The 23,062-nt window shown below is 50.8% G+C and overlaps 1 protein-coding gene across 2 annotated transcripts in view; it reads left to right on the forward strand.

Annotated features, from left to right (window-relative positions):
• The window catches only part of SLC28A1 (solute carrier family 28 member 1), a 31,508-nt gene that overhangs the window by 7,641 nt on the left and 805 nt on the right, over positions 1 to 23,062 (forward strand). Inside the window, exons 7-14 of one of the 2 annotated variants that reach the window (XM_054713205.1) lie at positions 672 to 749; positions 7,319 to 7,399; positions 8,621 to 8,701; positions 9,991 to 10,116; positions 15,365 to 15,495; positions 17,152 to 17,320; positions 17,458 to 17,655; positions 22,440 to 22,521. In XM_054713205.1, the coding sequence (XP_054569180.1) occupies positions 672 to 749; positions 7,319 to 7,399; positions 8,621 to 8,701; positions 9,991 to 10,116; positions 15,365 to 15,495; positions 17,152 to 17,320; positions 17,458 to 17,655; positions 22,440 to 22,521 (946 nt within the window). The remainder of the gene's footprint in view (positions 1 to 671; positions 750 to 7,318; positions 7,400 to 8,620; positions 8,702 to 9,990; positions 10,117 to 15,364; positions 15,496 to 17,151; positions 17,321 to 17,457; positions 17,656 to 22,439; positions 22,522 to 23,062) is intronic. The other variant, XM_054713206.1, reaches the window with a different exon arrangement.

Raw genomic sequence — 23,062 nt, forward strand, 5'->3', positions numbered from 1 at the left:
TCCGGTCTTCTGTGGAAGTGTGACCAGATTCAAACACCAAAGCCCCGAGCCTGGGACAGGGACAGATGGGGGCTGTGCCCTTGGTCAGGAGGGAGGGGGGAGCAGGCAGGCACGTGAGGCAGCCCTTGACAGCTGTCTCACCTCTCACTGTCTGGCTCCCTTCATTGTTTTGTTGTTGTTTTTTTTTCATATATTTTATTGATTTTTTACAGAGGGGAAGAGAGAAGGGGGAGGGAGAGGGAGAGAGAGCTAGAAACATCAATGAGAGAGAAACATCCATCAGCTGCCTCCTGCACACCTCCCTACTGGGGATGTGCCAGCAACCAAGGTACATGCCCTTGACCGGAACCGAACCTGGGACCCTTCCGTCCGCAGGCCGACGCTCTATCCACTGAGCCACACGGGTCAGGGCTCCCTTTGTTGTTGTTTTTTTATTATCTAAGTAACTCTCATCTCAGAACATTTCTTTAAAATTTATTGAGAGGGTGTATCTTCTGGAGAGAGTGTCCATGAACGTGGCTTTAACGACGCACACTGCCACGTGGTGCCCAGCCCCTACAAGGCCAAGGCCTGGGGGCCTAGTCCTTGGACCAACCTGCCCTGTTTCCTTGTTCCCTCCCTCCTTCATGGGCTCACTCTGGATGTCATTTTGTCTTGTTTTCTCCTTTCAGATCTTCCTGAGCTACACCGAGGCCGGCTCCAGCTTCGTGTTTGGGGAGGCTCTGGTCAAGGATGTCTTTGCCTTTCAGGTCAGCTGACTGTTGGCCCACAAGGCCTTTAGCAGCCTCTTCCAGGCACCTCCAGCCAGTGGGGAGCCCGAGCCAGCTGTGTGGGCCAGGCCTGGGCGGGGCTTCTAGAAGTTACTGAAGTTAAGCCTTTGGGTCCTGGGAGGGGCCCTGGCAGTGGGATGGCTTGGCTGAGCGGTTTGCTTTTAGTTCTGTTAGCTGCATCCTTCATCTCTTCTCCCTTTCTGGAAGAATGTGCACACACCTGCAACTTGCATCTCCCCGCTAAGCATCCTTCAGACCAGGAATTCATAGCCCGTCAGGCTACGAGGATGCTCAGCGATCTTGGGCCTCCCTTTATATTACAGGGGGTCACACCGAGAGGAGCGGTGACCTGGCCACAGAGGCCCAGCAAGTTAGGGCAGAGCCAGGCTGAGAGCTGGGTCCTTGGACTTGCAGTCACGTGATGTTTCCTCCTCATGCGCTAAGTAGAAGTCAGTGACGTCATGCCTCCCTTCCAAAGAGCATGTCTAATCGCAGCAGTAATACATTGAAATCATATTAATGGTTGCTAAAGATTTTGAGATTGGATGTTCTGTCAAGAGAGAAAAAACAAGGGAGGGAGGGAGGCTTATCATTAACCAGCCTCAGCATTTCCCTGTCAAACACTAATTGTTTCCTGGCCACTGCAAGGCCCTGCGCTGGGGACAGACTGTCAGTGGATTAGCCAGGGCTTTCTGAGCAAGGATGGGTCAGGCGAGGGAGGACGTCAGACAAATGCTCCTTGGCCACAGAATTCCCTCTCTCACAATATTTACGAGTCACAAATTTCCTTCCTCCCTGCATTATGCACATGCACACATAAGCACATACATGCACACATGCATACATGCACACATGTGCGCATGCGCGCACGCACACACACACTTGCCAGGCTTGGGACTTATCCTCAGTGTAGGAGTGGCTTTGTTGCTGAGTCGAATAGAAGACTCAGAAGCTTTCTTTTGGTTCTTTCCATGAATCATGTGGACCTAGTCCAAGGCCCTGGGCCCATGTCAGCCCGGGGAAGTCTTCTCTGGGCTCGTTTAGATTTTCGGAATCCAAGCTGCTCCCAGCTGGGCCACAGTCCAGCTCATCACTCCTCCAGGAAGTTGAGCCCCCGCGGGAGGCTCCTTCAGCCCCCACCGCCCCTGGCCTGGAGTCCAGCACAGTTGAGGTGGCAGCCTGGCGGGATCATTTTGATTAGTCATTCCACCTTGGCTCTATCTCCCTTCTGGTAACTTTCCACCCACATGATGGCCTCCCCGCAGGCTCCTGCATCCTTCCTGGGCCTGGCTGAGCTGGAGCACACGATTGCTCATCTCTTCACTAACACTCCGGCCTCTGGAACGTGCGCCCGCTTGCTAAGCTCAGCCGTGCTGCTCACACGGTCTTTCTGAGGAAGCCCTAGGGAGAAGGAAATGCTCTCACCTCCCAGGGGTTTCGGGGTGTCTGCCTGATGCAGCTGCTGCAACCCCCAATAGTCAACAGTGCCACATTTTTTTTTTGGGGGGGGGGGAAATGTATATATATATAATAAGTAAGACAAGGACAAAAAACACCCCAAATAAAATAAGGACTGAAAGGTACCATTGCCTTGCCTGACTGCTGTGGCTCAGTGGTTGAGCGTCAACCTAGGAACCAAGAAGTCATGGTTCAATCCCCTGTTAGGGCAGGTACCCAGGTTGTGGGGTCTGTCCCCAGGAGGGGGCATGCAAGAGGCAGCTGGTTGATGATGTTTCTCTCTTGTTGATGTTTCTGTCTCTCTATGCCTCTTCCTTCCTCTCTCTCTAAAATAAATTTTTAAAAGCATATTTTTTTTAAAAAGTACCATTGGATTTAGTAATTACCATTTTCAGGGGAGGGACTGGGACATAAATGGAGACCAAAGGAGGGAGTTGGGACATCTGAGCCAGGAGAGCTCTGTGAGAGTGTGGCATCTGCGGGGCCTCCGAAGCGGACTCGCACAGGCAGGGCCAGGCGGAGGCGTGGGTGGTGAGGTCAGCAGGAAGTCAGGAGGCACGTCCGGTTTACCTGCTTTTCTGTACGTTGGTGGTGCGGCAGCCATCAGTCGGAGGCATCTTCTCGCTTTGGGTCATTGTGGTGCCTGGTTGCCGGGGGCTGCAGTGCTTGGGCCTCGGGGCTGGGGGTGTACGGTTTGCTCAGCTCCCTCCAGGGAGGGGAAGCAGCAGGGCCCTGTCCAGATGGGTTCAGTCCTGCCTGTGGAATCTGCTTCCTGGTGAGGACAGGACATCTGCTCAGAGGTGTGGTTCTCAGAGGGCGGTGTCCAGATCCACAGCACCGGCAGTGTCTGCAGAGGCCCGCCTCGGACGGGGGTGAAGGGGGGGGGGGTCCTCAGAAATTGCATTTCTAATGAATTCTCAGGTGGTGCTGCTGGTCCGGGGACCACACTTTGAGAACCACTTGCCGAGTAACAGCAACAGCCTCATACAACGTAGAATCAACTCACTGGCCCCATCTATAATAGTACAAGCATAATTTGCTAAGTAGACCCTGAGTTGTGGGTGAACATTGGTTCCAGCGGGCACAGCCTGCTCTGAGGATCCACAAAGCGGTGGTCAGGACTTACTGGGGCAGCTACTCCCTGGGCTCAGGGTACCCGGGGAGGGGATGGGTGCTGCCCTCCAACAGAGAAACGCGGCCCCAGGGCTGGCAGAGAGCAGAGCTCCTCAGGGTCACGCAGGGTCTTGGCAGGGGGTACGCTGTTTCCTGGCAGGGGTGTGACCTTGGGCAGGTACCCAGCATCTCACAGCCTCAGTGTCCCCACTTGTGGAGTGAAGTTTCCTGGCTGGGGGGTCCTATTGGCCTCAGGGACCTTGTTTAGGATGAAATGTCCCACCTTAGAGAGATCAAGTCCATCTCTCTTCTCTCCCATGCACCTTCCCTCCCTAGACAGGCACCATTTAACCCAAAGCGCAGCCTCCCTCCCACCATCGATCCCCATCTCTGGTTGCTCCCCCGAGAAAGTCATTCTGCAGCTGGGTCCAGCGCCCGGGGCACCCTCCTTCCTGGCTCCAGCCTTCCCCGCAGCCCTGCCAACCTGCAGAGCGGTCGCCTCGCATGATAAATAGGACAGGCTGTCTAGACAGTACGTGATCCTCTGTGCGTTTTACTCCAAGGGTACAGCAGAGTGATGTCAGCGCCCCTCGTGCTGGGGGTGTGTCCAGCACCAGGCAGTCACGAGGCGTCACGGGACAGGGAAGGGTTTATCCAGACCGTGCCCCTGCTCCCTGTCAGGCGACATCCCCCACGGCAGTGACGTGGGTGACAGATGCCAAGTGGAGCAGGTCCAGATAAACCCCGCGGCCTCCTTGGGAAGGAGAGCAAAGGAAAACCCCTCTCCTCTCGTCTCGTCTCCCTGGGAGCTGCCCGGGGCAGGCTGTGTTCTCACAGGGCCATTCTGTCATCCCCGTGCATTTTGAACTAGAGCCTAATTCCGATTGCTCAAGATTCTCTCTTCTGGAAAACAACAACAAGCCTTCCTCCACCCCTCTCTACTCCAGCCCCTCTTCCTTCCCACATAGCAAGCTTCTCCACAGAGCTGTCACCCTTGCTGTTTCTACTTCTTCTTCTTTTTCTTTCTTTTTTTTTAATCCTCACCCGAGGATATTTTTCCATTGATTTTCAGAGAGAATGGAAGAGAGAGGGAAAGGCAGAGAGAAATATTGATGTGAGAGAAACACATCCAATTGGGCCAGGAAGGAGCCAGCAACTGAGGTACGTGCCCTTGCTCAGAATCGAACCCGGGACCCTTTAGTCTGCAGGCCGACGCTCTACCCACTGGGCCACACCAGCCGGAGCTGTTTCTACTTCTTCCTGTCCCGCTCTTCCGTGGTTCCCTGATGCCTGGCCTCTGTCCCCGCCCCTGGTCTGACACTCTCTCACCTAGGCACCAGGGACCACGGAATCGCTGTGCCGAGGGCCCATCTCAGTCCTTATTTTCCTAGAGTTCTCTGGTGCGCCTGGCACAGCTGACCGACCGTGCCTTCTGGAAAAGCTGTCCTTACCTCCTGGACTTCCTCCAACGTCTCTATTTCTTCTGTCTCCTCCATGCACCACACCCTGCCCTGTCACCCTTTCATGACGATGACCCCAGGGCCTGGCCTTAGTCCCATCTCTTCTCACTCAGGGCAGTTTCCTCTGAATCACATCTGCCCCAGGGCCCCACCTGTATTTCTGTGCTCAGACCTCTCCTGTCCTTTTATCCCACTTGGATGTTCTGTAGGCATCTCAAACCCAGCACTCAAACCTGAACTGATGAGCTTTCCCCAGACCTCTCCTCTGCCCATGCTCCCTCCCCTGAGAATGTCCACCCGGTACAGGAAATTGGAGGAGCAGCCCTGGCCGGTTTGACTCAGTGGGCAGAGCGTCGACCTGTAGACGAAAGGGTCTGGGTTCCATTCCGGTCAAGGGCATGTACCTCCGTTGCAGACTCCTCCCCCGCCCAGGCCCTGATCGGGCATGCACAGGAGGCAACCAATCCATGTGTGTGTCTCTCACACTGATGTTTCTCTCTGTCTCTCCCCGTCCCTTTCCCTCTCTCTGAAAAATCAGTGGAAAAATATCCTCGGGTGAGGATTAACAAAAAAAGAAAGAAAGGAAATGGGAGGAGCAGATGAGAAATTGGACATAGGTAAAGAAGCAAACAGAACGCCCACCGTCCCAGCACACAGAAGCTGCTCCTCCAACGTTCGGGTGAACTGGTGTTAATGCCCTCCCGATGGTGGTGATATTCCAACTCTCCCACTTACCATCTACACTAATAAAAGAGAAAGATGCAAATTGACCGTACCTCCGTGATGCCCACCAGCCAATCAGGAGTATGCAAATTAACCCAACAAAGATGGTGGGTTAATTTGCATACGCAGGCGCCAAGTTGCCTGGGTCCCGGGGGTGGACACCAAGCCCGCAGCCTCCCAGGACCATCACCGCCCCAGGAGGCAAGGGCGGCGGTGTCAAGCCACGCCCGCAGGCTCCCGGGACCATCACCGGCCCCGGGAGGCGAGGGCGGCCGCGCAGCTTGACAGCAGAGAGCAGGGCCTGCTTGGCCGTAGCCGCGGCGACCTGCAAGCAGGCAAGCGGGCCCGCAGGCAGCACCCAGCAAGGCCTGCTTGTCTGTCACCAAGGCAACCTAGGACATTCCCTGAGGGCTCCCGGATTGGAAAGGGTGCAGGTCGAGCTGAGGGACACACCCCACCCATGCACGAATTTCGTGCACTGGGCCTCTAGTTTAGCATAAGAAGGCTCCCATGTTGTGACCAACTCTGCCCGACTTATTCTTTTAAACCTGTTTGGAACAGATCACACATTCCAACAGAACAAAAGGGGATAGAGTAAAAAGTGGGTCTCCCTCCCACCTCTCCCCCACCCCGACCCCCCCCCCGCCCCCAAGTCACCCAGTTCCCTCTCCAAGGCAGCTGCCATCCCAGGCACTCGCAGATCCTTCTAGTGATATTGCATGCCCACACAGGAGCACACACAATGCCACCCACCCTTTTCTACACATATAAGAGCACCCTGTTCCACACCTTCCCTTTTTTTTTGTATTTAACGACTGTTCTTGGAAATCATTCCAGAGAGAGCTGCCTCGTTCTTGCTTCCCAACCTTAGTGCTCCACTGTGTGGCCGCACAGCAGGTTGTTCAACGCACCCTCCCCCGAGACACATCTGCATTGTTGCCTGTCCTGGCGATGGGAAATCAGCCTGCGGAGAGGCAGCCCTGGGGTGGGGCCCTGGCCGGGAGACGGGGCAATGGCGGGAGAGAAATTTCGAAGGAAGAATTGGTGAGGCTCGGAATGAGAGAAGAGAAGGGATAAGCTGTGTAACAGGGAGCAAGGTGATAGGAGGAAACGCTGGCTGCAGGTCCACGAGGAGTCTCATTCTGAGCCAGATGCGGGGCCCCTAACTCAGGCCCAAAGCACAGGAAGGAGGTTGAGGCCAGAGTCCTGGGCCAGGGAGTGAGCTCACAGCCAAGGACAGACAGTGTGCAAAGAGAGAGAAAGAGCACTAGCCGGTGTGGCTCAGTGGATAGAGCGTTGCCCTGCAGACCGAAGGGTCCCGGGTGTGATTCTGGTCAAGGGCATGTACCTCAGTTGCAGGCTCTTCCCGGCCCAGTCCCTGGTCCGGGCTCGTGCAGAAGGCAACCAATCGATGTGTTTCTCTCACATCAGTATTTCTCTCTGCCTTTCCCTCTCTTCCACTCTCTCTGAAAACCAATGGAAAAAATATCCTCAGGTGAGTATTTAAAAAAAAAGAGCGAGAGAAAGACATCTTATCCCCATTTTACAGGCCTCGTCTGTGGTGAGGGGAGGAAGAGGGATGACTGGGTAGATGGTCAATATTTAGAGGGGACAGACGTGCCTCTGGAGAGGCCACATCTACGATCCCACGCACTGAATTCAGAGCTTCTTCCCTGACCCTGTCAGGCCTTGAGTGGCAAGGCCTTGGATGGAGAGGCTGCCTGGTATCTCTGAGGCCCTGCCTGGCCCCTGCCACCTGCCTGCCTCTCACCCAGGCCTCCGCTCTTCCTGCAGGTTCTGCCCATCATTGTCTTCTTCAGCTGTGTCATGTCCATTCTCTACCACATGGGCCTCATGCAGTGGCTGATCCTGAAGGTGAGTCCCAATGCCGTGGCCTGGGCCAGAGACACTTGCCCCTGGGGCTCACACTCTCCCAGAAGGCCTTGCTCCCATGGCTCAAACCCTTCCCCAACCCCTTACCCTTTCTCAAATCTGCTGCTAACCAAACATCTTTTCACAGAGTCTGTTGTCATGATACTGGGCAGAAATGGCACTACCATCCAGGGTAATCTTTGTGGGAGGGAAGTTTGTAGAACTGAGGGTGCATTGAGAAGAAATGTTAGAGGAAAAAATAATTCATACCAAAAAATCTTGCGAGACTGGAGCAGGGGGCCACATGGGCCAGATTTAGCGGGTGTAAATGCCAAATCCTGTGCTTATTATCATAAAATCTGCCACACAAAACCAGGATGCAGGAGACAGCATTGCGCCGGGCAAAAGATTTTGAGTTTTTAGCTGATTGAGCTCAGAATAAACCCATACCATCAGGTGACTGCCGGGAATGCAGAAACAGCCTGAGGTTAAGAGTTCACAGAGTGTGGCATGAGGGAGGCAATGACGCCTCAATCTGGAGAATGGGTTTAACCAAGGGGCTATGACAAACTGAACCATCAGAGGGAGAGTGCAGGGCCGAACATACGCTCCACAGACTCGGGGGAGGAGGTAGGGATGACGGGCCTCGGAAAGAGAAGGCCAGGGTGGAGGAGGTTATGGATAGGATAGCTGTCTCCAAACGTGTAGGGAAGGGGCAGCCTAGGAGGAACCTACAGTGAGGAGAAATTCTAAGAAAACAGATTTCAATCTTGATTGAAAGGAAGAACTTTCTAATATAGCGATTCCAAAGCCTTTTTCACGAAACCCTGGTTCCATAGCAGCTTAATAAATGCTACTTGGTAAAGGGATCCCACAGTCAAGTGGTTTTTTTGATGCTAACAAATTTAAACAAGTCTTGTGCGGGACTTCTCAGAGCCTTTACTGACCTAATATGTAGTAGTTATCTCCAAGGTGTGTGTGTGTGTGTGTGTGTGTGTGTGTGTGTACAGTAATTCTCAAATATATTTGACCAAGGAATCCTTTTTTCATGGATAGTAAGTCCCCGTCCATGGAGGTTGGAAGGGGGAGATGAATGGACCTTTTGGAGGAAATGTGGGTGAGGAGGCTCCTGCGCGGGTTGGGAGTTGGAAGGAAGCCTCGTGAGGTAATTCCTGCCTCTGTCTGCCTCTGGGACTTGCTGATGCCAGCCCTGCTTGCTTCTAGATTGCCTGGCTGATGCAGGTCACCATGGGCACCACCGCCACGGAGACCCTGAGTGTGGCTGGAAACATCTTTGTGAGCCAGGTGGGTCCTGCAGCCTCCTGCCCTCATGCCCGTCTGCACCCTCCCCATGGAGACCAGCTGCCCTGGGTCCCTGGAGCTCTGATTTAGTCCATACAAGAGCCATTGAGCCTTTTCCCAGGGTCACCAAAGGCGGCTGCCCCAGGGATGCACATCTGGGTGATGCTAGGCAGGCTGGGATCTGGCACCTCCTACTGCTCTGGGCCTAGACTGCCTTCGTCAGCTTAGAGACTCACAAATCCTAGAGATGGAGTCGAACTTTCTCCTTTTGTACACGAGGAAACCGAGGCTCAAGGGTAGGAGTGACTGGCTAAGATCCAACAAGATAAGCCAGGACTTAGAATCCCTTTTTTTTTTAGTTCCTGACCGGGGTTCTTTCTACTACATCATTTGGTCTTTCTTTTCCCCTTCCTCTTTCTGAAAATGTATTTTTCATAGTAAGTGTGACTCTGAAGGCACTGTTAGTCCTGAGTCCCTTTCAGAAGGCCTGACCCTCCCGAGGGTGAGTCTCTGCAGACCATTCCAGGATCCAGGCCCATGTGTCACCAAAAGACATACTTGCCTTTCTTTCTGGCAACCCGCAGTCTTCATTAAAGGCTCAGTCCTGGCTGGCATGGCTCAGTGGTTTAAGCATCAACCTATGAACCAGGAGGTCACATTTCAATTCCCAGTCAGGGCACATGCCCAGGTTGTGGGCTCAATCCCCAGTGTGGGATGTGCAAGAGGCAGCCGATCAATGATTCTCTCTCATCATTGATGTTTCTCTCTCTCTCTCTCTCTCTCTCTCTCTCTCTCTCTCTCTCTCTCTCTCTCCCCCTCCTTCCCTCCCTCCCTCTCTCCCTTTCTCTCTGAAATCAATAAAAATATATTTTAAAAAAACACACAAAAAATTCAGGCCCAAGTTACATCTGCTCCTGGCCCATTGCATGAAAAGAGGTCATTCTTTGAACCTCTCTTATCCTCTATTTGCTCTTCTGAAAAATGGGCATGATGTCTTCTTTCTCAGAAGGTTGTGAGTAATAACTGTGAGGTGCTTGGACGTGGTAGTTGCTTGACACAGGAGCATTATCAGGCCAAGTGGCAGGGCCGGGGTCCTTGTACAGAGCCAGGCTGACGCTGATGTTCAGAGCGGTTCCGTCAAGTACAGACCACAGTCTTCACCCCACCTGCTGTCTCTTCCCCTGGGACCCCAGCACTCACTGGGAGCTGCCCACTCCGGTGGGGAGGGAACTCCCCAGGTACCTGTGCTGGCCCGGCCAGTTCTGTTGGTCTGACATCTTTTCTGCTTGCAGACTGAGGCTCCTCTGCTGATCCGGCCCTACTTGGAGGACATGACGCTCTCTGAAATCCACGTTGTCATGACCGGAGGGTACGCCACCATTGCCGGCTCCCTGCTGGGTGCCTACATCTCCTTTGGGGTATGAACACACTCCTGATGGGAGTGTCATTGGCTGTAAACCTTCCGGAGAACATCTGTCCGTCCGTTTTAAAAGACTTTCCTTTGATCCGCTTAGGAATACTGGGATACAGAAATATTTCCACAAGTGGTCAGATATGCAAAATTCCATTATTATTTGCAATAGAAGAACAAAACAAAACAAGAAACTGACCTAAATGTCAAGCAGGGAGGGGATGAGTTGGGTAAATTTATCCCCTAGAGCAGTGGTTCCCAACCTTTCTAATGTCTTGACCCTTTAATACAGTTCCTCATGTTGTGGTGACCCCCAACCATAAAATTATTTTCATTGCTACCTCATAACTATAATTTTGCTACTGTTAGGAATCGTAATGTAAATATCTGTGTTTTCCGATGGTCTTAGGAACTGTATTAAAGGGTCGCGGCATGAGAAAGGTTGAGAACCACTGTCCTAGAGTGAGTGGGCCGTGGTCTGCCTCTCACTGTCCCTGATGCTGTGTGTGTATGGGTCGGGGGATGTCAGAATGACATCCACTGTCCTCTTCTGTGGTCCCAAATTCCACCTCTCATCTCTGTCCTTGGAGGTGGCCGAGGGGTAGGCTTGAGGACAAGCCAGGCTGGGCTGCCCCTCAGCACTTTCTCCCTCAGGACATGGGGCTGCACTAGTCAGCTCAGCTCCACACCCCACAGAGCTGCCTGGGCAGAGAGGCGGCTCTGTGACTTCAAGAAGTTCTCTTGTCTTTGTCTTCCGGCCTGGCACCCTCCCATCTAGAATTTTCGAGGTCACCTGCTTCACACTGAGGCTTAGGAAAGGCGCATCGGAGCTGGGGCACCCCCCCCACCACCACCACCCACTCCACCTCCAATTGATTTAGGAAGGTGTTTGATATTTAAAAACTGGAAACTCAAAACTGTTCCCGAAGTTTTTTTCACGGTGGTGTATGAGGGGAGGGAATGCCATAATATTTTCAGGACTTAGGGCCTTTGACTGTCTTAACCTGGTTCTAGGTCTCACAGCCAGTTTAAAAAAAAAAAATCCTCTTCTTTCTGCTGTATGAGTTGGCTGCTGTTACTTCAGACTAAAATCCTGGAAGAATTCTGTCCCTTTTCCACAACCTGCCTTACAACTCATCCTGCTCTCTTTCCCCTTCTCGGGCAGAAGTCCAGGGCAGCCCCAGGCAGTAGGGGCCTGGGTGCCCACTTCCCTGTAGCTCTACAGAATGTGCAGAGGCTGCCAGGACCCGCCAATGACCAGGGTCTTCATTCACAGCCTATATCTGGCAGCCCCCAGGCTGCCACCGCCCAGCTGGCCCAGGTGAAAAGCACCTACTAGAGAAGTCTGGTATCAGAGAAGCTCTCTTCTGCCCCCACCTGGCTCTTGGCCGCCACTGCAGCAGCCTCGGACCTTCTCCCACAGCCCTGCCTACTACCCACCCGAAAACCCTCTCCTTTCACTCCCTCCTCAAGGCCCTTCCTCACTGTATCCTTGCTCTGCCCTCAGCCTCTGAGTTACGGGAAGATCCCTCTTGTTCTCTCCTCCTTTCTCATTGTTGCTCAGCTTCTGGCTCCCTTTGCCCTGCACCCTCCTATCGCTAATATCTGGTCATTTCTAGACCCGCGTTGTCCAATCCAGTAGCCATGAAGCCACCCATGGCTGGCTGTGGAGCACTTGAAGTGGGGCTGGTCTGAAATGAGATCTGCTATGAGACTCAGAATGGAAAAAGTCCATATGTCTTTTTTTTTAAAATATATTTTATTGATTTTTTACAGAGAGGAAGAGAGAGGGATAGAGAGTTAGAAACATCAATGAGAGAGAAACATCGATCAGCTGCCTCCTGCACAACCCCTACTGGGGATGTGCCCGCAACCAAGGAACATGCCCTTGACCGGAATCGAACCTGGGACCCTTGAGTCAACAGGCCGACGCTCTATCCACTGAGCCAAACCGGTTTTGGCAAAAAGTCCATATGTCTTATTAATAAGTTTAATATTGATGACATGGGTGGAAAGATAACCTTTGGGATAGATTGGGTTAAATAAAATGCATTATTAAAATTAATTTTACCTTTTCTTCTTAATTGGCTACTAGAAACTTTAAAATCAAAGATGTGGTTCTCATTGTATTTGCCTTGGACAATGCTGATCTCGACCTTCTCTCTGGTCTGAGACCCCGGGGTCACGTGACTGAATTCTGTCACGGTGGCCTGCACGTGCATCTCCCTCTTCCCAAAAGCTCTAAAGCAGGTACCCGCTGTCTTCGCGAATCCTGGAAAGGGGTCCCTCTACCCACCCCCTCTGGTTCAGGAGCCACCGTGAGAGGAGATTAGATGTGCGCCCGGAGCTGTGGACACGGCCAGGCAGGGTGACACTGAGGAGCGGGCAGTGCCACTGATGCTCCTTAGTCACTTGTGCAAGAGGGGGGCCCCTGGCACAGGTCAGCGGGGTCCTGAGTGAGGCCAACTGAACATCCACTACTTAGTTTCCACATCTGTAGAATGGGTGGCATTACTGCCCACCGCACAGTAGCTGAAGAATTAAATGCAATGACGGACAGAAAGCGCTTTGCATGGTATTAAAGACGTGGTAGTTACTTCTCTGACATATTAGCATCAGAAATCCCTCCTCCTGAAACAGGCCCGTTTCATGCTCTGGAGTTGTCTGGATGTATTTTCTTTCTCAGTAAAGATTTTTCTTTAAAAAAAATAAATTTTTTTTTTATTGATTCCAGAGAGGAAGGGAGAGGGAGAGAGAGATAGAAACATCAATGATGAGAGAGAATCATTTATTGGCTGCCTCCCGCACACCCCCCTACTGAGGGTCAAGCCTGCAACCCGGACATGTGCCCTTGGCCGGAATCAAACCCGGGACCCTTCAGTCCCCCGGCTGATGCTCTAGCCACTGAGCCAGGGCCTCAGTAAAGATCTTTTTGAAAATTCAAGTGGAGAACTCATGCCCTGTATCCTTCTCTAACCTGGGCCTTGGGGGGCTGAAACAGAAGGCATTTCTGACCGGGTATCTGGGATGTCATGGCCCTGAGGAGCAGCTGGCCTGGGACGGGGGCGGGGGGGGGGGAGGAGTATGGGCTGACCCAGTGGCCCAGGGAGCCCGGCCTGTGCAGGACCCACCCCCTTTTCAAGATGAGCAGGACATGTCCAGCTGGGGCATTTGAGGCTGTGGCCATGACTGCCTCACAGCATTGTGGCTTAAATTTACCTCCCCTCCTTCTTGTCCTTTTTATTTAAAATGTAAGCACTGCAGCCCTAGCCGGTTTGGCTCAGCAGATAGAGCATCGCCTGCCGACTTAAGGGTCCCAGGTTCGATTCCGGTTAAGGGCACGTACCTCGGTTGCAGGTTCTGGTGTTAGGCAACCAACGGATGTGTCTCTTTCATGTCCATGTTTCCCTCTCTCTGTCTCTCCCCCTTCCTTCCACTCTCTAAAAAAAAAAAATAATAATAATAAAATGAAATACAATTTAAGAACTGCAGTTGACTTACTATAAAATTTAAAAAGAAGAAGTCTATTTTACTTTTCTGTTTATAAAAGCAATATATATCCTTGTGAACATTTCAAAAGACGCAAAAAAAAGCAGAAAGAAAATCACCCTTGACTTTCCAGGGACGGACGAAAACTGGTTGACATTGTGGTGTGTTTCGTTTCATGCACAGCTTCGGAGTTTACTTTCCCCCATCATTGTGGTTGTGCTCTCTATGCCATTTTGTGGTCATTTCCCCTGTGATTGTGAGGCTTCGGTAACCATTGTTTTCTCTGGCAGCTTGACAATGCTTGGCCACGCCCCACTGTTCTGCGTTTGGCTTGCCTCTAATTTCCCCATTTGGTAAATAACACAGCGGAAGAGAACAGGGAAGCAGAGGGGTTGGGGCCACCGTGAGGAGAGAGATCCCGGAAGGGACATTCCTGGGGCTCAGGTGGCTCTGCCATCTTGCTGGGAAGGGTTTCTAAGCATGGCTCCAGGAGACAGCAGGACCCAGGGCCAAAGGGTGGCTGTGGTGGGAGGTAGATTTCCTGAGAAGAGCTCTCCAACCCAGGAGTGGGTGTGATGGGCTGCCTTGAAGAGGTGAGTATTCAAGAAGTGATCTTGCTTTAGCCAGTTTGGCTCAGTGGGTAGAGCATTGGCCTGCAGACTGAAGGGTCCCAGGTTCAATTCTGGTCAAAAGCACATGCCCCGGTTTGGACCTCAATCCCCAGTAGGGGACATGCAGGAGGCAGCCGATCAATGATTCTATCTCATCATTGATGTTTTCTATGAATCTCTCCCTCTCCCTTCCTCTCTGAAATCAATAAAAATATATTAAGATCTTATATAGGAAGGACATTCCTACAGTCCGAGGTTGAATTAGGTCACCTCTTAGATCCATTTCAACTCTCAAGTTCTGTGAACTTTGTCTGAAACCATCACAAACCCCTCCACCAGTGGCCAACGAGCCCTTGTATTAATGGTCAAAGGGAGACAGCCCAGAAGAGAAGGATGAACTTCGAACTTGGAGCCAAAAGACATGGTGGGTTCTAATTCTTCTTCTTCCTCTATATTGGGCAAGTCAGACTTAATTCTTTGGGGACTCAGTTTCCTTCTCCGTAAAATGAGGTAACACTACAGTTTTCCCCTTGAACAGCATGAGTTTGAACTGTCTGGACCCACTTTTACAGGGATATTATTCAATAAGTACTGTATTTTCCCTTTTTTGTGATTTTCTTTTCTCTATTGTAAGGATACAACATGCAAAATATGTATTCATTGACTGGTATTGGTAAGGCTTCTGGTCAACAGCGAGTTATTAGTAGTAACCCACCCATCGTTTGGCAATAACTCACTTTAATTCTAAATTGTAAATACCGTGTTTTCTGGCGTATAAGACCCCCAACTTTTGAGAAGATTTTCCTGGGTTAAAAGGTCGTCTTATACGCCGGAACATACGGTAGTTTACTTTTGGAGGAGCCAAAGGTTATGTGCAGATTTTTGACCATGTTGGTGTTCGGTGTCCCTGACCGCTGCTTTCTCGAGGGCCAGCTGTCCTCATCCGCCTGACTGACAGACGCACTGGGGGAATAGGAGCTCTGTTCTACAGCCGGGGACCCGCTGCACACAAAGGGAATTACAATTGACAACGGTGGCAGCAGTTCTGACAATGATGACACCCCAGTGGGGCTGAGTGCCATGGCCCCTGCTGCCCTGGCTGCACCGCTCGGCCCCCACGCCCCCCCCCGCCGTAACCCCTTCTCACTCTCGCAGATCGACGCCGCCTCTTTGATTGCCGCCTCTGTGATGGCCGCCCCTTGCGCGCTGGCCCTCTCCAAGCTGGTCTACCCGGAGGTGGAGGAGTCCAAGTTCAGGAGCGAGGAAGGAGTGAAGCTGAGCTCCGGGTGAGCACAGCAGGACTCGTGCTGGTGGGGTGGGGGGGACAGGAGCAGAGGCAGGGCGCAGCAGGGGGTCCCCTGTTCTCTGCCCTTCCACCAAGCCCAGGCTCACCTCCGGCCTTAAACTGCCCTCTTTGTGGCTTCACTTAGAAAAACAGGAACTCCAGTTCTTGCATCTTAATCTCCATCTTGGACCAGCAGGAAACAATGGGCTGGTCAAGGCCTGGGAGAGTGGCCTGGGTCTTGTGTGGTGAGGAGGGTCTTGCCACCTTCTCCACAAACCTTGAGCTCTGACCACCAGTGTGTCTGTCATAGATCCACTTGTTGAACGCTGTCCCGGATCTCACTCACCTCCTAACATCTCTTCATCATGGTCTTAACAGCCCCCGAGTAACATCTATCCTTTAAAAATGTTGAAAAGCGTCCTAGCCAGTTTGGCACAGTGGATAGAACGTCGGCCTGCAGACTGAAGGGTCCTGGGTTCTATTCCAGTCAAGGGCACATGCCCGGGTTGTGGACTCGATCCCCAGTAGGGGGCCTGCAGGAAGCAGCCAATCAATGATTCTTAGCATTAATGTTTCTATCTCTCTCTTCCTTTCTGAAATCAATAAAAATGTATTTTAAAAAATAAAAATAAAAAAATAAAAATAGCCCTAGCTGGTTTTGCTCAGTGGATAGAGCATCAGCCTGCAAACTAAAGTCTCCCAGGTTCGATTCCAGTCAAGGGCACATGCCAGGGTTGCGGGTTCGATCCTCAGTAAGGGGTGTGCAGGAGGCAGCCGATCGGTGATTCTCTCTCATCATTGATGTTTATATCTCTCTCTCCCTCTCCCTTCTTCTCTGAAATCAATAAAAATATTTTTTAAAAAGAAATAAAAATCTTGAAAAGATATCACTTTTGACAAATGTGCTTGGGGCTACAGTACCCAGCCCCAACCTCACAACCCCCTGAAGGTCCAGAGCAGAGCTGCCCTCTAGAAATATGATTTAAAATTTTCTAGTCGCAGTCTTTAAAAAAGTAAAAAGAAGAAGGAAATTTTAATAAAATACTTTATTCACCCAATATATCCAAAATATTATCTTCTCAACCTTTTTTAAAAAATATATATTTTATTGATTTTTTACAGAGAGGAAGGGAGAGGGAGAGAGAGTTAGAAACATCGATGAGAGAGAAACATCCATCAGCTGCCTCCTGCACACCCCCCACTGGGGATGTGCCCGCAACCAAGGTACATGCCCTTGGCAGGAATCGAACCCAGGACCCTTGAGTCCACAGGCCGACGCTCTATCCACTGAGCCACACCAGCCAGGGCTCAACATTTTTATAAAATGACTTGTTCTTATATTGATTTTTTTGGTACTAAACCTCTGAAAACCTAGTGTGTGGTTTCTACTTACAACATACCTCCGTTCTGAGCAGTCTCCTTTCGAGTGATCTGAAGCCACATGTGGCTCGTGGCTCCTGCCGTGGGCAGCTCTGCCCTGGAAGTCTGGGTCTCGCCCCGGTGCTGGGACCAGCCCTTCTCTCTGGGTGTCAAAGGGAAAACGAGGACCTTCGGCTCTGAACTCCATTGTCCAGGGTTCTTCTCTGACCCCATGGGATGAGAGGCCCTGCTGTTTGTGGGGACAGGGCAGTAAGATGGCTCTTGATCCCAACAACAGAGATGCTCAGAACCTCTTAGAAGCCGCCAGCAACGGGGCCGCCATCTCCGTGAAGGTCGTTGCCAACATCGCAGCCAACCTGATCGCCTTCCTGGCCGTGCTGGCCTTCATCAACGCTGCCTTCTCCTGGCTGGGGGACATGGTGGACATCCAGGGGCTCAGCTTCCAGGTACAGCTCCGGCCGGCCCGCACGGCCTGTGGCGGGGGGAGGGGGAACAGTCCCGGGCAGTGGGTGGTGGTGGACAGCCAGCAGAGCCCAGGCCAGCCCGGGTCCCAGCAGCTCCCCTGGCCTTGTATCTCACTCAGCTCATCTGCTCCTACGTCCTGCGGCCCGTGGCTTTCTTGATGGGCGTGGCCTGGGAGGACTGCCCGGTGGTGGCCGAGCTCCTGGGGATCAAGCTGTTTCTGAACGAGTTCGTGGCCTATCAGGAGCTCTCCCAGTACAAGCAGCGCCGCCTCGCTGGGGCTGAGGAGTGGATCGGCGCCAAGAAGCAGTGGATCTCCGTGAGTGTCCGGTCCCCTCCCTGAGGCAGGAGCATGGCCCAGCGGCTCTTCCTGCTCCCTGGGCCCTGCGTTCCACCTCCCCCAGCCTACTGCCCCGGGCCCAAGATTACTCTGGGCTTCACGGCCATCCCCTTGGGACCTCCGGAGGCTGAGGTGCGGGAAGGAGCCTGTTGGAGATGTGGGAGATCTGGCTGTAGATGGGCTACCATCCCGTGTGGCCGTGGGCCAGCCGCTGCTCCTTGCCTCTCTAGAAAAACTGCTGTAACACCTGCTCTATCTACCCCGGAGGAATAGGTGTGAGCCTCCAGGGAGCCCCGGGGGCGAAGTAGGGAGACCTCACCACGACAGTCACTGTCAGTGCATTGCATTCAGTTCAGGGGTTGGCTCTTTCTGTTAAAATTTATTTGAAAAACTATAAAAGCTATAAAATGGGTAAAAGAATTCAGGCTCTATGTAAAAGAATTCAGGCTCTATGTGACATCATCAGGAATGAAAAAGTTACCAATCTCACCATCCTAAAATAAGAGCTGTTGTTGTATACATTTTCTTCTATTCTTTTAAAGAGAATTTGTATAGTTTTCATTTTAGTATTCAAACTCTATTGTAGCCAGCTTTTCTCACCTACTATTATGACATAAGCATCATTTTAAAAGTATATATATATATTTATATATTTGTATTGATTTCAGAGAAGAAGGGAGAGAGATAGAGAGAGAGATAGAAACATCAATGATGAGAGAGAATCATTGATTGGCTGCCTCCTGCACGCCCCCTACTGGGGATTGAGACTACAGCCTGGGCATGTGCCCTGACCGGGAATCGAACCATGACCTCCTGGTTCATAGGTTGACACTCAACCACTGAGCCACACCGACTGGGCTAAGCTTCATTTTTAAAAAAATATTTTTTTTATTCATTTCAGAGAGGAAAGGAGAGGGAGAGATAGAAACATCAATGATGAGAGAGAATCATTGATCGGCTGCCTCCTGCACACCCCCCACTAGTGATCTAGCCTGCAACCTGGGCACGTGCCCTTGACTGGGACTGAGCCAGGGACCCTTCAGTTCACAGGTTGACGCTCTATCCACTGAGCCAAACCAGCTAGGGCTAAGCTTCATTTTTGATGTCTCTATCCTCACACATTGCATGTATCAAAAATGATATTGATTTATCATCAATTCAGGTTAATTCCGTTATTCGGCGAGTATGCACGATGCAGAAGGGGATAGGTTTGTTTACAGAACTTTTCCCTGCTCTCGGATCATTTCCTCGGGAGCTTTCCCAGATGTGGGCTGACTCAGTCACAGGGCGAGTCCTCCTGTGGTTGCCGCCAGTAACTTTCCCCAAGGGCTGTAGCAACTGCAGTCACCCCCAGCTGTGCCTGTGAGCAGTGACTTCACCACACACTGAACAGCACTGAGCAGCCTCTTAAAAAAAGAAGTTCTGCTAGCAGCTAGTTGAATGGGCAAATAATAGCGCATTGTGTTCGTTTATGTTTCTTGGGTAACTAGGAACTTTTAACATGAAATAGTCTTTTTGTCTTTTAATTGTAAAGGAATGTACTCATTTTTTTTTTAAAAAAAAGTTTATATGGAGTAAAAAGCACAGATCCCTCCTCACTCCTCATCCTCAGCTCCTCTCTCAGTCTCTTCTCTAGAGATAGTGGATGGTACAGGACCATTTTTTAAAATCCTTACCCGAGGATATGTTTATTGATTTTTATAGAGTGAAAGGGAGGGAGAGAAACATCGATGTGAGAGAGAAACATCGATCTGTTAGCCTCCCTATACTCCCCCTGACCAGGGATCGAACCTGCAACCTAGGTATGTACCCTGATCGGGAATCGAACCCACAACCTTTTGGTGTATGGGACGATGCTCCAACCAACTAAGCCACCCAGCCAGAGCAGGGTCATTTTTTTAATGAACTTCATTACTTCAGCAAGTATTTGTTGAGACTTCTGAGGTGCCATGCATTCTGTGAGGTACCAGGCATAGAAAGGGAATTAGATCCTGGTGTCATGGAACTTACATCTAGTGAAGGACACAGGTAAAACAAAAGAAAGCAAAGGAATAAAAAATAAAATGACTACAATTCGTGGTTTTATGAAGGAGACACCAGGAGGAAATGGGGGAGGGGGGAGGTCTTTATTGGCTGGGCTGGTAGGAAAGGACTCTCTGCAGTATGGCATTTAGACCAAGACTTGGAGGGAGGAGAAGGGGCCAGGAGAAGCTGGGCAGAGCATTCCAGGCAAAGAGGTATGTGCAAAGGCCCTGAGGTTGAAAAGCACTTGTTTAGAGAACTGAGAGGAGAGAGTGCAGGTAGAGAAGGTGGTAATCATAAAAGACAGTGGCACAGGCCAAGGAGCTGTAGGATATTACTGAAGATTTGACATTTTACATTTTGAGATTACTTGGGCTGCTATATGGAGGGTGACTATAGGTGAGCAAGCAGGATTCAGGAGTCTTAATATTTATTTTTTTTAAGTCTGTTTTTTAAAATATATATATATATATGAATATATTTATTGATTTCAGAGAGGAAGGGAGAGGGAGAGGGAGTTAGAAACATCAATGATGAAAGAAAATCATTGATCAGCTGCCTCCTGCACACCCCCTACTGGGGATTGAGCCTGCAACCTGGGCATGTGCCCTTGATCAGAATTGAACCCGGGACCCTTCAGTCTGCAGGCCGACACTCTATTCACTGAGTCAATCAACTAGAGCTATATTTTTATATCAATTTTAATAAACTCTTTATTGCATAAAGACATTAAACGTTTTCTGTTACATTGTCTACATATATTTTTCTGGTCTTTTATTTTTCCCTTTATTTATATTCAGTTATTTTTCTTTTACCACACATTTTACACCAAATCTTTTCCTTTGGGATTTCTTCTAGTATTTCTAAACTTAGACAGTTATCTCCATTCCAGAAATCTGCTAAGTGTTACATTTCTGGAACATTATGGTGGTGTTAAAAGCATGAGCTTTGAAGGCAGAACTGAGTTCAAAATCTGACACAGCCGCATTCTTGCTGTGTGAACTTCCTCAGTTACCTAACCACGCTGAGCCTCAGCTTTCCCCTCTCCAAAATGAGAGTGACAACACTACATGGTAACTATAATAATTATCCTATATTTTGTATTATTTGCTGTTTAAAATACCAATATTTATCTGCTTCAATGATCTAGAATTGATTTTTTTTTAGTTCATTTAAAAATTTATTTTCAAATATGAATATATATATTTATTGATTTCAGAGAGGACACACAATATTATATTAGTTTTAGATGTACAGCATAGTGATTAGACATTTATATGCCTTACAAAGTGATCACCTGATAAGTCTAGTACCCCCTTGGCATCATATGTAGCTATTACAATATTATGGACTACATTCCTTATACTATATTTTACATCTTTGTGACTATTTTATTTATTTTTTATGATTCTTTTTTTAAATTTTTTTTATTTTTTATTGTTTGAAGTATTACAAATAGTAGTACATATGTCTCCTTTTTTTCCCCATTGACCTCCCCCTGGCCTCCCCTGCCCCCCAGTACATGCCCTCACCTGCGCCCCCCCTCCCCGAATTGATTTTTTTTTTTATATGATATGAAGTATGGGTCTAAGCCCCCCCACCCCCCTCCTCTCAAACTGTTGCATTTTGGCTCAAAACACCTCTTTCCAGAAAATGAGGTAACTGTGCAGAGCAAAAGAGAAGAAGAATTACTTTGCTTCAACTTGTACTGTGTGCCTGGTATTTCCCATACACGGTACGATCCTTGCAATAGCCCTTCCAGGCCGGTGCTGTCTTCCCCGCGTTCCAGGTGGAGAAACAAAAACGTAAAGAGGCTATTGACTTGCTCAACCTGATCGTACCTGGGGACAGGCCTGGAACCCAAGCTGGTTGGCTTCCATGTCCCTCACTCTCTACACTAGGCCGCAGTCCCTCCACCCTCAGAGCTCTCCGCGGAGAGTCCACAGGAGACAGGAGTGCAGGACTGTAGAGTGTTGGGAAGGGGCCAGTCACCCAGGTGCCCCCTGGGTGCAGAGCGTGGTAGGACTGAGCCAGCCTGAATCACACCCAGAAGGGCTGGGGATTAAGCTAAGCAGAGCGAAGGGCGCCTGAGGTGGTGCAGCTTGACCTGACTTAGAGGTGGATGTGCAAGGCCTGGCAGGGGGCAGCACCAGAGTATTCCCAAGGTCAAAGACACAGAGCAGCCCAGCAGGTGTGGCTCCGTGGTTGAGCATCCACCTATGAACTAGGAGGTCGAGGTTCCATTCCTGGTAGGGGCACATGCCAGGGTTATGGGCTTGATCCCCAGTGTAGGGTGTGCAGGAGGCAGCCGATCAATGATTCTCTCTCACCATTGATGTTTCTATCTCTCCGTCTCCCTTCCTCTTTGAAATCAATAAATTTAAAAAAACAAAACAAAAAAAAACAGCCCTAACCGGTTTGGCTCAGTGGATAGAGCGTCAGCCTGCAGACTGAAAGGTCCCAGGTTTGATTCCGGTCAAGGGCATGTACCTTGGTTACGGGCACATCCCCAGTGGGGGGTGTGCAGGAGGCAGCTGATCGATGTTTCTCTCTCATCGATGTTTCTAACTCTCTATCCCTCTTCCTTCCTCTCTGTAAAAATTCAATAAAATGTATTTTTTTAAAAAAAACACAAAACACACAGAGCAAGTGGGTGATGTGAAGGCCAGGGAGCCGGGTGGTGTAGGGTGCTCCCGTCCCGGCTGAGGGAGCCCCTCCTCACTCATCCTCTGTAATTCCAGGTCCGAGCAGAAATCCTCACGACATACGCCCTCTGTGGATTTGCCAACCTCAGCTCCATTGGCATCATGCTGGGAGGCCTGAGTGAGTCTTGCGGGGGCATCCTGGGCATCCTGGACTGTCGGGGACCTGGGCTCTAGTCCCGGCTATGAAACAGCTTCCTGGGGACCTGTAGGCCTCAGCTCCCCGCTTTGTCTACGCCGAGGCCTGAGCGAGATGGCCATGGAGGTTCCTCCCAGCCCGGGAATTCCATGATTTCTTGGCTTCTGGGAGCGGCCCGCCCAGGCCGAGCCTGGCTCTGGGGTCTGGGGAGGGACCGGAAGCACAGTGCTGATCTCTCCCGAGACCCTGGCTTGCCATTTCCCGCTCCCAGTGGACCAGCAGGCCCAGCTCTCGGCTCTCTGCAGAAACCACTTCCACTCTTGGCCGCAGTCCCCCTGCCTGGGCTTGTAACCTCCCCATTTCACAGAGGAGGACACCGATTCGTGGAGAAGTGAAGTGATGGCCTAAGTCACACAGCTAGCCAATGGCTAGGCCCGTATTTAATCCCAGGTCCGCCTGACTCCAGACCCAGGTTCTTTTCCTGCATCCGCCTCTGGTGATGTGGGTGGAGAGGTGTGGGGTG

The sequence above is a fragment of the Eptesicus fuscus genome, chromosome 25, assembly GCF_027574615.1.
Source record: "Eptesicus fuscus isolate TK198812 chromosome 25, DD_ASM_mEF_20220401, whole genome shotgun sequence".
Classification (NCBI taxonomy): Eukaryota; Metazoa; Chordata; class Mammalia; order Chiroptera; family Vespertilionidae; genus Eptesicus; species Eptesicus fuscus.